Source organism: Abramis brama (assembly GCF_963993115.1).
Source record: "Abramis brama genome assembly, chromosome: 1".
In the NCBI taxonomy this organism is placed as follows: Eukaryota; Metazoa; Chordata; class Actinopteri; order Cypriniformes; family Leuciscidae; genus Abramis; species Abramis brama.
Window position 1 is genome coordinate 50,232,067 of NC_139963.1, and position 17,066 is coordinate 50,249,132.

At 44.3% G+C, this 17,066-nt stretch overlaps 2 protein-coding genes across 2 annotated transcripts in view; one reads left to right on the forward strand and one right to left on the reverse strand.

Annotated features, from left to right (window-relative positions):
* Positions 1-17,066, forward strand: part of LOC311081484 (zinc-alpha-2-glycoprotein-like) — a gene marked incomplete at both ends in the record, with an annotated part of 524,658 nt that overhangs the window by 346,980 nt on the left and 160,612 nt on the right. The window lies entirely within an intron of this gene.
* LOC311090782 (uncharacterized protein) lies at positions 16-12,369 on the reverse strand. Its single transcript, XM_084126292.1, has 2 exons — positions 12,180-12,369; positions 16-2,309 (listed from the first exon to the last, which is right to left on the reverse strand). The coding sequence occupies exons 1-2, from the start codon at positions 12,235-12,237 to the stop codon at positions 556-558; spliced, it is 1,812 nt and encodes a 603-aa protein (XP_083982418.1). The 5' UTR covers positions 12,238-12,369; the 3' UTR covers positions 16-555.

Sequence of the window (17,066 nt, forward strand, 5' to 3'; positions counted from 1 at the left end):
TTGTCTTTTATCTTTAGTTGATTCCATCTCCGGAAGTCAGTTGTAGTTCTTGTGTTTCTCTTTTCTTCAGTGATTCTGCTTGTTATCATCAGGTGTCTTCAATGCTCAATCATCACTCAATTAATCACTTAATTATCTCATTAACTCTAACACTGCTTCAGTGTTACTTTTAACACCCTGCTGGTGGTTCCCATATAAACACTGAGCGGTGTTAAATTTAACACCGGGGAATTTACTGTGCAGATTTTTTTCATATCACACACTCATGTTGGGTTGAACACGAGTTAATAGAAACCAATCGAACAACAAAATGTCCGTTTCTCATCGTGGCTGTTAAGAAACTAATGAATGAATGAGGCATTTATATAGCGCTGCTATTTACTACTGTACACACCAAGCGCTTTACAATCACATCTGGTGTCGGCCTCATTCACAACCTGGATGATTCAACAGCAGCCACAGTGAAACAGCGCCAACTATAGGTGGAGAAGAGATATTTGACTGACTAACTTACACAGAAGAGATTTTGTTTCTCAGCACATAAAGATGAACTTCTTACCGTGATCTCAGATTGTGGCGATGTGGTTTCTGCACTGTATGGATCTTCATGTGTATCTTCAGGAGACTTTTAATAGAGAAACTCTTTCCACACTGATCACACGTGTGCAGCTTCTCTCCACTGTGGATCCTCTCATGTGTTTTTAGATTTGCTAACCGACTGAATCTCTTGTCGCAGTGTGAACACTTGTAAGGTTTTTCTCCAGTGTGGATCCTCTCATGTGTTTTCAGAGATGATGAATGACTGAATCTCTTGTCACAGTGTGAACACTTGTAAGGTTTTTCTCTGCTGTGGATCCTCTCATGTAATTTCAGATGTTGTGACTGACTGAACCTCTTGTCACAGTGTGAACATTTGTAAGGTTTTTCTCCAGTGTGAATCCTCTGGTGCAGTTTTAAACATTTCGCTGTCATAAAAGTCTTCTCACACTCAAAGCACATGTACTCTCTCACACCAGTATGAGTTTTCTGATGTCTATGTAAATTTTGCTGCAGTGAAAAACTCTTTCCACACACAGAACATGAATATGGCTTCTCCTTCGCATTAACTATCAGGTGTCTCTTCAGGTCTGATGCCTGGATAAATGTTTTCCCGCACTGATCACATGTGAACGGCTTCTCGCCAGTGTGAACTCTCATGTGAACATCAAGATTTTGTTTGGTTGTGAAGCTCTTTCCACATTGATCACATGTAAATGGTTTTTCTCCAGTGTGAACTCTCATGTGAAGTTTCTGATGTTGTTTGTATGTGAAACTCTTTCCACATTGATCACATGTGTACGGTTTTTCTCCAGTGTGGATCCTCTCATGTGATTTCAGATTTGCTGACTGACTGAATCTCTTGTCACAGTGTGAACACTTGTAAGGTTTTTCTCCAGTGTGGATCCTCTGGTGCAGTTTTAAATATATCGCTGTAGTAAAAGTCTTCTCACACTCAAAGCACATGTACTCTCTCACACCAGTATGAGTTTTCTGATGTGCATGTAAAGTGTGCCGCCTTGAAAAACTCTTTCCACACACAGAACATGAATGTGGCTTTTCCTTCACATGAACTGCCAGGTGTGTCTTCAGGTTTGATGCCTGAAGAAATGTTTTCCCGCACTGATCACATGTGAACGGCTTCTCTCCAGTGTGAACTCTCATGTGAAGCTCAAGACTTGGTTTGCTTGTGAATCTCTTCTCACACTGATCACATGTGAACGGCTTCTCTCCAGTGTGGATTCTCATGTGAATCTCAAGACTACGTTTGTTTGTTAAACTCTTTCCACACTGAGTGCAGGTGAAAGATTTCTTGGCTCTTCTTTTCTTTAAAAATGTCTTTTTAGTCTTTGAGCGACTCAAAGGTTTTTCTCCAGGTTTGACATGATGTTCCTCCTTCACTTCACTCAGTTCTTCTCTCTCCTCCTTCACTTCACTCAGTTCTTCACTCTCCTCCTTCACTTCACTCAGTTCTTCTCTCTCCTCCTCCACTTCACTCAGTTCTTCACTCTCCTCCTCCACTTCACTCAGTTCTTCACTCTCCTCCTTCACTTCACTCAGTTCTTCACTCTCCTCCTCCACTTCACTCAGTTCTTCAATATCCTCCTTCACTTCACTCAGTTCTTCACTCTCCTCCTTCACTTCACTCAGTTCTTCACTCTCCTCCTTCACTTCACTCAGTTCTTCACTCTCCTCCTTCACTTCACTCAGTTCTTCACTCTCCTCCTCCACTTCACTCAGTTCTTCACTCTCCTCGCTCTCTTCCGTTAGCTCTGAAATGAAAGAAAAATGTTTGATTGCAGTACAGTACGTCTTTCACGTTTAGTGTCTGTGTTCATGTTATGTTTGCCTGTGACACCCAGTTTGCCCACGTGTCTCTGTGATTTAAGCCGTCACCTGATTTGTTAATTAGTTCGTCGTTATGAGTTCATTTGTCCCAGCTGTGTCTCGTTTTCCAGTCTTCTGTTCTGTGTATTTAAGCAATGGCTGCGTTCGAAACCGCATACTCAATGAGTAGGTACTTAATTTCAATAAGTACTTACTTAACAAGCGCTAAAAGAGTAGGTACTTTATAGCCTGATCTCGTTGAGTATGAATGCGAACCGGACATCTGCCATGTTAACGTTAGCATGTGACCTACGACACGTTATCACCAGGTTATCACACGCGCAACAACTTAAAAGATTTGAACGACACGTTTAATTCAGCTGTAAATATCTTGATATTGATTAAACTTGCTCATTTTGTGGTCTTTTTAAAGAAACTGCTGCCCATTTATTCTGTGAATATATTTAGGGTTGATTTAAGTTCTTATCTTGAATATGTTGTTAATTTCTTTATTTTATATCCAAAAATTTTCATCCATAAGCAAAAGTGGCTTACTGCTTTATGTTTTCCTCTTTTTCTCATTTTTTAAATGTATTATAATTAATTATTTAAGAAAATATATATTAAGATATTCAACCTTGTACACTGTAAAAAATAATTATGTGGCTTAGTAAATATTTCAGAAATTTTTAACTTTATTAACTTAATCAAATCTCTGAATATCGTTTACTTGATTGTTTGAGTTAAACATACCAAAATAATTGAGTAAAAATCCAACAGTTAATTTGATCTAAAATTTACAGATATATTTAAGTTATTTTCAATAAAATGATTTAGTATTTTACAAACCAATTATTTCTTTATAATATACTTAATATATTTGTGACATTTCTATCAAAATATTTGAGAATGTTGAATTAAACTGATCTGTTTGAAGAAACAAAAATAATTACTTGATTCAAATCAATATTATTAATATATTTAACACTCTTAAGAAATTGAGTAAGTTTACTCAATTAAAGCAACAACATGGAACTTTTCCTCTGCGGTCGCCCTACAGGTTGGAAGCGGAATTGTCCATTACCGCTGTCGTAAAATGATTTACGGTTACTGTCAACGCATTCTCATCCCCAAATCGTCACTTTCAAACATTCTTCAATATCCGACGCACAAAGCACCCTTAGCGTCAATATGAGACGCTTCGGTTATGGGTAGGTTTAGGTCTGTGGTAGGGTTATGCGTCTCATATGGACGCTAAAGGGTGCTTTGTGCGTCAGATATTGAAGAAATTTTGAAAGCTGCAGTATATGACGACTTGGGATGAGAACGGGCTGTTACTGTATATGAAGCATGCAGGTTTTTTTCATATGGGCAATGATAATATTATTAATCTTCCTCCTTTCATAATTTATACATGTTTAGTAGACTAAACATTTTAACTCAAACATTTGCGATTTGCATGTCGATTGCAATGCTCAAATCTGAACGAGAATGATAGCGATAGCATCCTAACCATCTAAAACTAGCATGTTAGTGTTTACTAGCTACCAGATTGATAATTCGCTCATCTACTAACGTTAGCTGATTCATGAAGATAAATGGAGGACCAGATAGTTTCCGTAACGTAGCCAGGCAGACAACAGATTAGAAAAACTAAAGATAGTATGCAAGCAATTTACTTACTAGTTCAACAGCATGACGGCCAAGTCAGCATCGGTCTGACGATAAGCTCACGCCAGCGAGCAAACGCTCGACCAATATTGATCCTCGTCCTGCCTTTCAGTTTATCACTCTCCCTTTTCCTCTTCCGACTCTACTCCGACAAAACCTTGGACTTCTTACGTTTCGCTGCTGCTTCAGCCATGACGAAAACAGACGCACGAAAACAAACGCGCTGGTTGGCCTGTCACGGCCGAATTTGAGGAAGTGGTGGGCGAAGTGACGTATGCCGTAAAGCAGTCGAATTTTGTAGTTCTTTTTGAGCTCTGGTTACTACCCGCACCCCGAAGTTACATAGTGCCAGTAAAAGCGATACAGAAAAGCGATACACTCTCTGATAAGATCTCCCTCCCCCACCCTCTGACGTGACGACAACTCGACGGTTGGTTGAGTGAGCGCGGGCTGTTTGAACTCTCCAGTCCAGAACAACAGTCCTCTTCTCAACGTCGCAGATTTTGTGCATTTCCTCTGTGAAATTCAGGTTTGTGTATATTTTATTTTTATCTATAAAATCATTACTGTGCTTTAAATCATTTTATTTCATGCAAAACAACATACAGAGGCGTAATTCGACACCTAAACGAGAGTCGCGCCTGTCTTTTCGCGTGATTGAAACGTCTTGCATAAACGCACGACTTTATTCCTAATGATAATGAATATAATTAATTTGGATGATAAAATGTCCTCAGAACTGTGCACTGTTTGTTTATTGGCAGGTTATGGAGTCAGTCGCTCGCAGTATCTTTCGGCTGTGAGTGAAATGCAGGATGGCGGTATGAAGTTCAAAGTTCACCCGCTGAGCGCGAGTCCATCTCCGGCTCGAGAACCAGCACTGATCCGGTGGAAATTGGATAACAGATCTACTGATTACACTTGAATTAGGCTACCTGAATGTTTAAATGTTTCATTTTTACTTCTAAAATGTTTTTTTTAAATGAGTTTAAATGTAGTCAATATTGTATGTGTTAAACACAGTGTAAAATGTGCTGTATTGTTTTTTAAATGTTTAAATGTTAAATTATTTCTACTCATTTTTATTTGTTAATGTACCAGATGCAGTTACTCAGATTTACTTAATTTTTTTACTTGAATTTACTCAATTCATACAGTATATTTCATTGATTTCACAGCTTTAAAATTTACTCAATATTTTTAAGTGTAAAAATGTTTCACCAATAAAATTAAGTTTATCCCAGTAATAGTTTTTAGAGTGTAGGTTCTTTTTTCCTGTGTATAAAATCGCATATTATGTGATTTATATATATATACCTCATAACACAGTAACTTGACAGCCCTACCTAGAACGGTTTTCCTCAGCGTTTGTAATGTCTGCACAAATAAAAGGGCAGCTGTGTGAAGATTCGCCTTTGGAGAAAACGTACTCGGTTACTAATGTAACCTCGGTTCTCTCTAGAGAGGGAACGAGTACTGCGTAATAGCTTACGCTAGGGCAAAACTCTTTTCCGCGAGATATTGAAGCCAAAAAAAAAATGATCCTTAATTTTGTATCATTGTAAAACGCGTTGCGGCAGCATACAGACATGGGCGAGACAGCTCGCGCGCCCATTGGCTGCTCTGCGGCAACTGCACCAGCCTATCGAGAGAAGCCTTTCATGATGTCAGATCCAATGAGGGCGCTTCTGGGTGTGGCTAACCTCTATATAAGGAGCTCGAGAAGGCTGATTCACTTGATTTTCATCGCCGAAGCGAACCAGAGTGAACCGTACGCACGGCAGAGAACGCAGTACTCGTTCCCTCTTCTAGAGAGAACCGAGGTTACGTTAGTAACCGAGTACGTTCTCTTACGAGAGTCCTCTCGTACTGCGTTTTTGTAAAAACGCTACGGGAACCCCTTGTAAAACGCCGTGCGTGCTGGGATAAAGACACCGATCACTGGAAGCTAACCAGGTGTACAGTGCATAATCACCAGATAGACTCACAAAGAGCCTGGGATTAAGGGAGGGGAACCTTAATTCGCCCAGGGGAATGTTTTTCCTGGACAGTCTGTCTGGGCCCACATTCTGGAGCCCAGGCACATGCACTGCTCTCAGCGAGCGCAAATTGTGCTGAGCCCATATTAGGAGGCGTTTCGCCAGCCTGTACAGGGATGTGGATCTCAGACCGCCCTGGCGATTTATATAGGACACCACGGCCGTGTTGTCCGAACGGACTACGACGTGTTGATCCTTGATTTGGGGACAAAAACGCGTTAGCACATTGTGCACTGCCAGCATTTCCAGGCAGTTGATGTGTTGGAGCTTTTCTCTTTTCGACCACAGGCCGAAGAACGGTCTGCCCTCGAGCAGCGCTCCCCATCCCGAGGTGGATGCGTCTGTCGACACCATCCTCACTCCCGAGGAAGTCCCCAGGCTTACACCTGATCGGTACCAGTCGCCCGCCAACCAAGGTATCAGGGCTGTCACACAGCTCTGATTGACCTTGAGACGTAACCGGCCGGACACCCACGCTCCGCGCGGTACTCGCGCTTTCAACCAGAACTGCAGAGGGCGCATGCGGAGCAAGCCCAGCTGAAGAACCGGTGATGCTGAGGCCATGAGACCTAGCATCCTTTGAAACGTCCTGAGCGGGGTAGACGCGCCACAGCGGAAAGATCTCGCTGCGCGCTGAATGTGCAGCACGCGCTGTGGCGACAGCCGCGCTGTCATAGACTGTGAGTCCAGAATGGTACCCAGAAACGAAATCGTTTGACTGGGGTTCAGTGAACTCTTCGTCCAATTGACCGTGATACCAAGATTCTCGAGGTGATCGAGTAAAATGGTTCTGTGCTCCACGAGCTGTGATCGTGATTGAGCTAGGATCAGCCAGTCGTCCAAATAGTTCAGCACTCGCATGCCTCTGAGTCTGAGAGGAGCGAGCGCTGCGTCCATGCATTTCGTAAATGTACGAGGTGCCAGGGACAAGCCGAACGGCAGGACTGTATACTGGTATGTCTGACCCTCGAAGGCGAATCTCAAGTATCGCCTGTGAAGTGACGCTATCTGTATTTGAAAATACGCGTCCTTCAGATCTATTGACATGAACCAGTCTCCTCGGCGAACATGCGCGAGGATTTTCCTGGTCGTGAGCATTTTGAAACTGCGTTTCACTAATGCTTTGTTCAGCCGTCTTAGATCCAGTATGGGTCTGATACCACCGTCCTTTTTGGGGACTAGAAAGTATCTGCTGTATAGCCCCCCTTCGCTTTGAGCTAGGGGTACATGCTCTATCGCCCCTTTGCATATCAGTTTTGATATTTCGGTGCGAAGTAGGTGTGCTACTTCTAAATTCACCGTAGTTTCGACGCGCGCTGTGAAGCGGGGAGGGCGTCGACAAAACTGTAGCGAGAAGCCTCTCTTTATAATGCCTAGCACCCAGTCCGAAACCCCTGGAAGCGCTGCCCATGCTTCTGCATGGCTGGCTAAGGGCTGGATGCGAAGCGCGCTCTGTTCGCCGTGCGACAGAGGTGCTTCGGGGTGCGATAACATAGGCGTTATGCCTGTGGCATTCGAGGCGGGGGGCGCGCTTAATACAGCGGGCAGAGCGCTCGTCCTCGGCCTTACTACAGTGCTTAACTGAGTGAGGGAGGACTGAGCGAGCCTCGCGGGACTCATGTCTGCGAGTAAATGTGGGCGGGAAGCGGGCACATTCACTGCTTTGGACGCGCTGCCTGCCTGAGCAGAGCGAGCGCGCACAGGTCTCGTTTTTACAGAGAGCCTGTGGTCTGTGAGACATAGTGTATGTGGACACTGGGAAGTGGGCACTTTCACTATATTGGAAGCGCAATCGACCTGAGTCGATTTTATGTGCGCGAGCCCTAAGTGTAGGGCTGTGCTTGTGTGTAGGGATGGGCACTGAGGAGTGGGCATCGACACTACATTTATAGCACCATCGGCCGTGGCCGGGACACCAGAAAATACACTCTTTTCGGGATATATCTGGGTAGCCGTGAAAACGGCTTTTGTGTGCAGGCAAGCGGGCAACTGTGCAGGCTTGCGTCTTGCAGAAAACGCTGGAACAGTCGCAAGTCTTGGGACTGAAACAGCGGCGTGCTTAGGTGAGAGACCGGCCGCAACGGGACTCACACACCTGCGCTTTCCTAGGAGTGCTAGGACTTCTTCGGGGCTTCCGGCTTTACCACAATCCTCGGCCGCGGCCCGCGCTGAGCGGGGCGTCGGCTAGTAGAGCGAGAGCGGGACCTAGAGCTGTGCTGCTGTCGCTGCTGTCGCTGCTGTGAAGATGTGGCAGAAGGCGGGGGCTGAGGCTGAGAGCTCCGCGGAGTCTGTTTTTCGCGACTCGCTGCAGAACCGGAGCGCTTCGGCAGGAAGTGCTTGAAGGCTTGAGACGCTTTCTGGGCTTCGGTAAATCTCTCCACGAACTCGGAGAGAGAAGAACCGAAAAGGCCAGCGGAAGACAGCGGGGCGTCGAGAAACGCGTTGCGCTCGGAATCAGCCATCTCCGTGAGCGTAAGCCATAGATGTCTCTCAGCAACAGTGGCGGAAGCCATACATCTTCCCATGGCTTGTGCAGCAGACTTGGTAGCGCGGAGTGTTAGATCCGAAGCGCTCCTCAAATCCGCGATGCAGATACCTTCAGGTCCCATCTCATCCAACTTACGGAGGAGATCACCCTGGAATATCTGCAGCGTAGCCATGGTGTGTAGCGCTGACGCAGCCTGCCCAGCGGCGGAGAAAATTCGCGCGAGCAGCGTCGACGTCATGCGGCAGGCTTTAGAAGGCAACACCGGTTTAGTCCGCCGTCCAGCAGAGGGCGGGCAAAGGTGGGTCGCTATCGCCTGTTCCACCGGCGGAAGTGAAAGGTAGCCTCGGTCTTTTGCATTATCCAAGGAGGAAAATGCTGGCGACACAGACGAGCGCGTTCGCGCAGAGTAGGGCGCATTCCAAGCCTTCGCCACTTCTTCATGAAGCTCAGGAAGAAAGGGGGCGGGCTTAGATTCCGGAGAAGTGCGCTCACCAGGGAGGAAGCTACCATCCAGCCGGGTACGAGAGGGGAGTTCCGGTGCAGACCACTCGAGGCCGAGGCTCGCCGCGGCCAGCGTGAGTACTCGCATGAGCTCCTTCTCGATGTTGGCTCTCGTAGTGGGATTGCGGGCAGGAGGCGCGAGGTCCTCAGAGCTCGCCCAGTCCTCGCTGCCTGAAGCTAGCAGAGAGCAGGAATCCTTCTCCCCCGACGCGGCCTCGGAAACGACTTCCTCTGATGAAGCGGCGGCAGACTGCGGGCGCTGAGCATCAGGAAGTGATACAGGCGAAGCCGGTGAAGCAGGCGGGCGAACCGGCGAGCTTGGTCGGGCTGGAGCGGGTTCCGGGACCCGCTGCGAGCGGCGCTTCTTACGGCGCGGCAGCGCGGCGGGGAATGCAGACTCTGAGAAGGATGCCAGGCGAGTCCGCAGAGTCACCATCGGCAAAAGCTCGCAGTGAGGGCAGCCGCCGTCAGCGAGCGCGAGCGCTGCATGGTCCTCACCCAAACAAGAAACACAGATGACGTGGTGGTCTCCCTGGGAGAGTGGGGCTCGGCACGAGCCACACGAAGGCATCTTTAAAAAGACGCAGCTCTTTTAGGGGGTGAGTGTCGCGGGGCGAACACACACACACACACACAAGAACAGAGTAATGAAAGGATATAGCGTCGGAAAGCGCAGCTTCGAGTGGCTCGTCCCGCTGAAGTGCTTGCCTCAAACGACGCTTGCTTCCTCGTGATCCAGCGATGTGAGAGCTTCGCTGAAGAGATGAAAAATCAAGTGAATCAGCCTTTTCGAGCTCCTTATATAGAGGTTAGCCACACCTGTCTCGGCGGGAAATGGCTAGGAGGGCGCGAAGCGTCCTCATTGGCCTGACGTCACCTCAGGCCTCGCTCGATAGGCTTATGCAGTTGCTGCAGAGCAGCCAATGAGCGAGCAAGCCGTCTCGCCATAGCTAAGCACTGCCGCAACGCGCTTTACATGTATGAAAATTAAGGATAATTTTTTGCTTCAGTATTTCGTGAAAAGAGACTTTTCCCGTAGCGTTTTTACAAAAACGCAGTACTCGTTCCCTCTTCTAGAGAGAACCGAGGTTACGTTAGTAACCGAGTACGTTTTTCATCGCCGAAGCGAACCAGAGCGTGTGCAGGCACGGCAAGTTACGCAGTACTCGTTCCCTCTCTAGAGAGAACCGAGGTTACGTTAGTAACCGAGTACGTTCTCTTACAAGAGGTTCTCTCGTACTGCGTAATAGCTTACGCTAGAGGAAAAACGCCGTGCGTGCTATGATTCCACACTAAAGTCCCACGGGCAGGTGCCCGGGGCTCATACAGTGCATTAACCATAAGGGACTCACAGAGAATCCGGGAAGAGGGGCTAGAATAGCATCATTCCTGTAATAACATAGTGCTCTAAAAGGAGCAGGTTATATCAGTGTTTCATACAGCCAGGGCGAGCTCGGCCTGTACTGATAAATATTGGGGGACTTACGCACTGCCCACAGAGGTATATGGTCGATCAGTGATCGATGCTCTAGCAGTATTCAGCGTTCTGAGCCGATAGCATCGGAAGATACTGCTGAATTATTAAACGAGAGCAGCTTAGCCTGCAAAGCAGGAACCTCCAGGTTATAAAACCTTATAAATGTAGACGGGGAGGCCCAGCCTACCGCCATACAGATATCTTGTAAGGAAATCCCACTAGACCAATCCCACGATGAGGCCATGCCTCTCGTGGAGTGCGCTTTGACACCTAACGGGCATAGCAGACCCTTAGATGTATAATCTAAACAAGCAGTTTTGAGGTTGCACCAAATTTGAGGTTGATATCTCAAAAATGAGCTTCCACAAGATGAAATGCGTCTCATTAATTTCCAATGCACTCATTTTTGACTGTGAATAATATGAGCGTGATTATTTTTTCAGGATCATTTACTCTTTTTGAATAATGTCCATGATTTGTGTGTCTGTGTGTTCACAAAGCAAATGGCCAAACCTTTACCAAGTGAAGGATTGTTTGTTTCTAATTAACTTTAGTCAGATGTATTTGTAACTGTTATCAACTATATTATTGTTTTTTTTCTTAAAGTGACCAAAGCCTTGTCGTATAAGCGGCCCCTAAGTTAATAACTAATGATCTTTGCAACGGAAGTGAATCAATCAAACTAACTTTAGCTGGACAATAACTTTATTCTAGAGCTGCTATAAAGCAACAACAAATCTCTGGCATTTTAATTTCCTATTATCACTGTAAAGCGGCTTTGAAACAATCTATATTGTTAAAAGCGCTATATAAATGAAGGTGACTTGACTTATACCTATTTATTTGTTTGGTTGTTTACTTATTTTCTTTTCACCCTGTATGTATCATAAAAACTATAAATAAATCATACAAAAAAAGAAAAACCATATTCAGTGACCATAACTCGTTATTCAGCTAGAAAAAATAATTCTAGAGAGGAGCATTTTGATAATTATATGCACCACATTACATATTCATTATAATTTTCAATGTTCAATATTTGATGCATGTTTGAATAAATCAGTAAACTTTTTTTGACAGCCACTATAGTAATATGATTATGTAATTGTAAAGTTAGTATAATTTTATTAGTATTTAAAAAAACATCCTTGAATGTAATTTAAGTTTTTGTATACAAATCAGTTAATGTTAACCCTCAATATTATATTATATGTAGTACAAACTGACTCCCATGTGTAGTTTACAGGATTATTTGAGAGATTTTCTTTTCCTTGAGAACATTTGCCATGTACTTTATCTGATATATACAGTATATCCAAAACAATCAATATCGAATCGTGTCAATACTCAGCAAACTATATTGAGAAATGTCAAAATGTTTGGTAACATGGTTGCAAAAAAATGTGAGCCTTATAAATGTAAAATAAAACAGCTAAAATATTTAGTTGGACCTGATGTTGACAATCAATATAACAGTTTCTCAAACCTCCCTTTACTGACCATTTGTGGTAAACAAACAAGAAAGAAAATATTATTCTATTTCATAGTTTACCCGTTTGTCTAAAACTGAAGAAGTGCTTGAATCTTTCTAACATGAATGTTCTTCAGCATCATGAATGAATGAAGAATAAACACCAACCTCTTTGTTCTTTAGGATCTACAGTGTGTTTCATTCTGCAGGGTTCTGGGTCACTCATGTTCTCACTGTCCTCTTTAATAAACTCAGTCTTTACAGATTTCAGCTCTTCCTGATGCTTTGCTGCTCGTCTTCACTTGTAGCTGATGGGAATATTCCAGCATTTATTGGAGAATTACAGTAGGAGGAGCTTTACTGATGATGTGATTGATGTGGGAGGAGTTTCACTGATGATGTGATTGCTTTGGGAGGAGCTTCACTGATGATGTATCGCTATATAGAAACCAACAATTACTCTCAGTCTATTGACACCAACGAGCTTAAATGTCAATTTACAGGAGATCTGAAGACATCAGCATAATAAATGAGGTGAAAACAGGAACTATTGTCATGAAATAAAGAGTGTTTTCAGCAGATCTGTTAATATTGATGAGCCTCAGACTATCAACACTCATTCAACAAGCCATTCAACCACATCAACAGATCATCTCACTTTATTATGAGGGTTTGCTGTTAGAAACACATTTTTTGACTCAGGATAAGCCTATAAAACTGCTCTACTGAAAGATGATGCTGTTATTTCTCTCAATATGACATGGATAAAACACCAATAATACAAAAACAAACACTAATGTCACTCATCTTCAACCACTACAGCTACATAACTATGAACTGAAACATGGTTTGATTTTATGATAACTACATTCATTGTATTAAGGTAATTAGATCTCTAACACGTAACAGTTTTTATATGCAGATACTGACAATCTTCAATGGCAATTTGATGATTATCTTTGCTTAATGTTGCGAACAGCAGCTTAGCTAATTATATTCCTTTTGCTTCTCTGTTTTATCTCGGGATGCCCATCCTGAGGTAACTAGAGAGTATGTCAGCTCCAGTCTGGATCCAGCCTCTTATGAAGACTTGAGATGCCTGTCGAGGCGGCAATCCCCGAACCCGGTGGTGGACACCAGAAGTAAGGGATGCCGTCAAGCTGAAGAAGGAGTCCTATCGGGCCTGGTTGGCTTGTGGGACTCCTGAGGCAGCTGACGGGTACCGGCAGGCCAAGCGAACTGCAGCCCGGGTGGTTGTGGAGGCAAAAACTCGGGCCTGGGAGGAGTTCGGTGAGGCCATGGAGAAGGACTATCGGCTGGCCTCAAAGAGATTCTGGCAAACCGTCCGGCGCCTCAGAAGGGGGAAGCAGTGCCCTACCAACGCTGTCTACAGTAGAGGTGGGGAGCTGTTGACCTCAGCTGGGGATGTTGTTGGACGGTGGAAGGAATACTTCGAGGATCTCCTCAATCACGTCACGTCTTCCATTGAGGAAGCAGAGGCTAAGGGCTCAGAGGTGGACTCGTCCATCACCCAAGCTGAAGTCACAGAGGTAGTTAAGAAACTCCTTGGTGGCAAGTCACCGGGGGTGGATGAGATCCGCCCTGAGTACCTCAAGTCTCTGGATGTTGTGGGGCTGTCTTGGCTGACACGCCTCTGCAGCATCGCGTGGCGGTCGGGGACAGTGCCTCTGGGATGGCAGACCGGGGTGGTGGTCCCTCTTTTTAAGAAAGGGGGACCAGAGGGTGTGTTCCAACTACAGGGGGATCACACTTCTCAGCCTCACTGGGAAAGTCTATGCCAGGGTACTGGAGAGGAGAATACAGCCGATAGTAGAACCCTGGATTCAGGAGGAACAGTGTGGTTTTCGTCCAGGCCGTGGAACACTGGACCAGCTCTATACTCTCTACAGGGTGCTGGAGGGTTTGTGGGAGTTTGCCCAACCAATCCACATGTGCTTTGTGGATTTGGAGAAGGCATTCGACTGTGTCCCTCACGGCGGCCTGTGGAGGGTGCTCCGGGAGTATGGGGTCCGGGGTCCTTTGCTAAGGGCTGTCCGGTCCCTGTACGACCGAAGCAGGAGCTTGGTTCGCATTGCCGGCAGTAAGTCAGACTTGTTCCCGGTGCATGTTGGACTCTGGCAGGGCTGCCCTTTGTCGCCGGTTCTGTTCATAATTTTTATGGACAGAATTTCTAGGCACAGCCAGGGGCCGGAGGGTGTCAGGTTTGGTGACAACACGATTTTGTCTCTGCTCATTGCGGATGATGTTGTCGTGTTGGCCTCATCAAGCCAGGACCTTCAGCATGCACTGGGACGGTTTGCAGCCGAGTGTGAAGCGGCTGGGATGAGAATCAGCACCTCCAAATCCGAGGCCATGGTCCTCAGTCGGAAAAAGGGTGGCTTGCCCACTTCAGGTTGGTGGAGAGTTCCTGCCTCAAGTGGAGGAGTTTAAGTATCTTGGGGTCTTGTTCACGAGTGAGGGAAGGATGGAACGGGAGATTGACAGACGGATCGGTGCAGCTTCTGCAGTAATGGGGTCGATGTACTGGTCTGTCGTGGTGAAGAAAGAGCTGAGCCGCAAGGCGAAGCTCTCGATTTACCGGTCAATCTACGTTCCTACTTTCACCTATGGTCATGAGCTTTGTGTCATGACCGAAAGGACAAGATCCCAGATACAGGCGGCCGAAATGAGCTTTCTTCGCAGGGTGGCTGGGCGATCCCTTAGAGATAGGGTGAGAAGCTCGGTCACTCGGGAGGAGCTCAGAGTAGAGACGCTGCTCCTCCACATCAAGAGGGGTCAGCTGAGGTGGCTCAGGCATCTGTTCCGGATGCCTCCTGGACGCCTTCCTGGGAAGGCTCCCGGCTGGCCTGGGAACGCCTCGGTGTCCCCCCAGAAGAGCTGGAGGAAGTGTCTAGGGAGAGGGAAGTCTGGGGATCTCTGCTTAGACTGCTGCCCCCGCGACCCGGCCCCGGATAAGTGGAAGAAGATGGTATGGTATGATATGGTACTGTTGCACTTTCTTTTGTACTTTTGTATAAAAAAAACTGACATGGCTTTTATTGAAAAAAATTGTTTCTGGACATTAAGTTTTAAAGAGATGTATACAGTATATTTTTAATTATTATTCATATATACTTTTTTATATTCCTAGACGTATTTGTTGAACTGTTTATTATACAGTTATTTTCAGTTTAGTGTTACATTTGTGGCTGTGGCGAAATAATATATTACTGTCAAATGTATGCCAGATAATACAAATACTCTAGTTCACTGTATGTATTTGAAGAGTTCAGATGCAAAAGCCTCTAAATGCCATCTGAAATTTTCTTCTAGAATGAGATTTTTTATCAAGCTTGTATATTTGAGTTCAGCAATTTCACTTAAATGGCAATGAAAATTACCTATTAATTGTCATTTAAGTAAAATTACTGAACTTAAATATACCAGCTTGATAAAAATGATAATTCTAGAAGAAAATTTCAGATGGCACTTAGAGGCTTTTGCATCTGAACTCTTCATTTGTTCATGTTTTATTAAGGGATAAGTCTGAAACATGGCATAAAATAATTCTATCAATTCACTCAGGGCTAGTAGTAGCTATACAGCTGTATATACAGACACACACCCCCATGTTGAGAAGAGGAAGAGTTGCTGCATTAGAGTCATAACGTGGATCTAAGGGACTGTTCGTTTTTAATTTAAGGGGCTACCGGAGGAGTTTTGAGATCTGTAGTCAAAAAATACATGACCCTCCCTTCGCCAGCAATACATTTTTCTATGACCCTCCAAAATGATTGTGAAAAAAGGCATGACCCTCCCCGATAATTTATTGATTGCTTCTGGTTTGCGCTTGGCAAAGATGTTCAGATAGCCATTGTTTTTTTACAACCATAAACTCCTGCTTTCTCATCTTACTAGGGCTGTAACGATAGACCAAACCTACGATTCGGTTCGTATCACGATTTTTTATTTTAGATTTAAAAAAAATCTTGTTTTCGGTGCTGATGCGGTGTGACTCGTTCAACATGTGGGTTAAAGCTGTCACAAAGAACCGGCAAAAGTAATGATTATTAATATGTCAAATATAGCAAGGAGACATTTTAATTGTTTATTAATAAACAAGTGTTTTCTGTGTCGACTGCAAAGATGAAGAACGATGCTGACTCGCGATCTTCGCAGTAGTGAACGCGCCAGAGAGAAATGCACATTTCATACACTGTTAGACCTTACCAGGTTTTTTTTACAGTAAAATACTGGCAACACTGTTGCCAGTAATTTACTGTTAATTGTACAGTTCTTTACTGTAATCTACAGTATGTTACTGTAAAAATGCACTAAAACTCGAGTTAACTAATTTCACTTGCAGAAACTGACTGGCTTAAATTGACCAACTGTCATTTAAATGTATTAACTAAAATTTATAAAGCATTAACAACGCGAGCAAAGCATTACTGTGAACTTATTTCATTTGAAACCACAAAAAAACTTTGGTAAATAAAGAGATTTCCACTGGATCAACAACTACACAGTCACTGCCTTTTAAATAAAGCAACATGCAGCAAATCATCAATGTTTGTAGATCTTCTCCTGGACTGAAGCACAGGCTCTACTCTTCAGCACAACGGTGACCCAAAAAACAAGATTTTACAGTAAACTACTGGCAACAGTGTTGCCAGTATTTAAACCTGTTTTATAACTTACAGTTTATTACTGTTAAAATACATTTTGTGGGTGTGACTTTTTATCTTACACTGTTAACCCTTTCAACCCCACAAGTAACATTGACGCAGTGTTGCAGTGAGATAATTAAGAGAATATGTAAGTGATTGTTGAGCATTAGTGATGAACACCTGCTGTTAACAAGCAGATTCACTGAAGTAAAGAGAAACACAAGAACATAAAATAGAGAAACACAAGAACTACAACTGACTTCCAGCCATTACGCATTATTACACATATTATTAATCAGTATGACTTTATTTCTGTCATACATCTACAGAAGTTGTTATTGAGATGTTTAATTGAAAATGTTTGGTTTGAAGTTACCATTATAGA

Bases quoted from the DNA above. Each gene is read 5' to 3' on its own strand.
- LOC311090782 (XM_084126292.1), bottom strand. From the start codon at position 12,237: ATGAGTGACCCAGAACCCTGCAGAATGAAACACACTGTAGATCCTAAA. The intron at 2,310-12,179 runs GTTGGTGTTTAT...CTTTCATTTCAG, and splicing joins AGATCCTAAAGAACAAAGAG to AGCTAACGGAAGAGAGCGAG.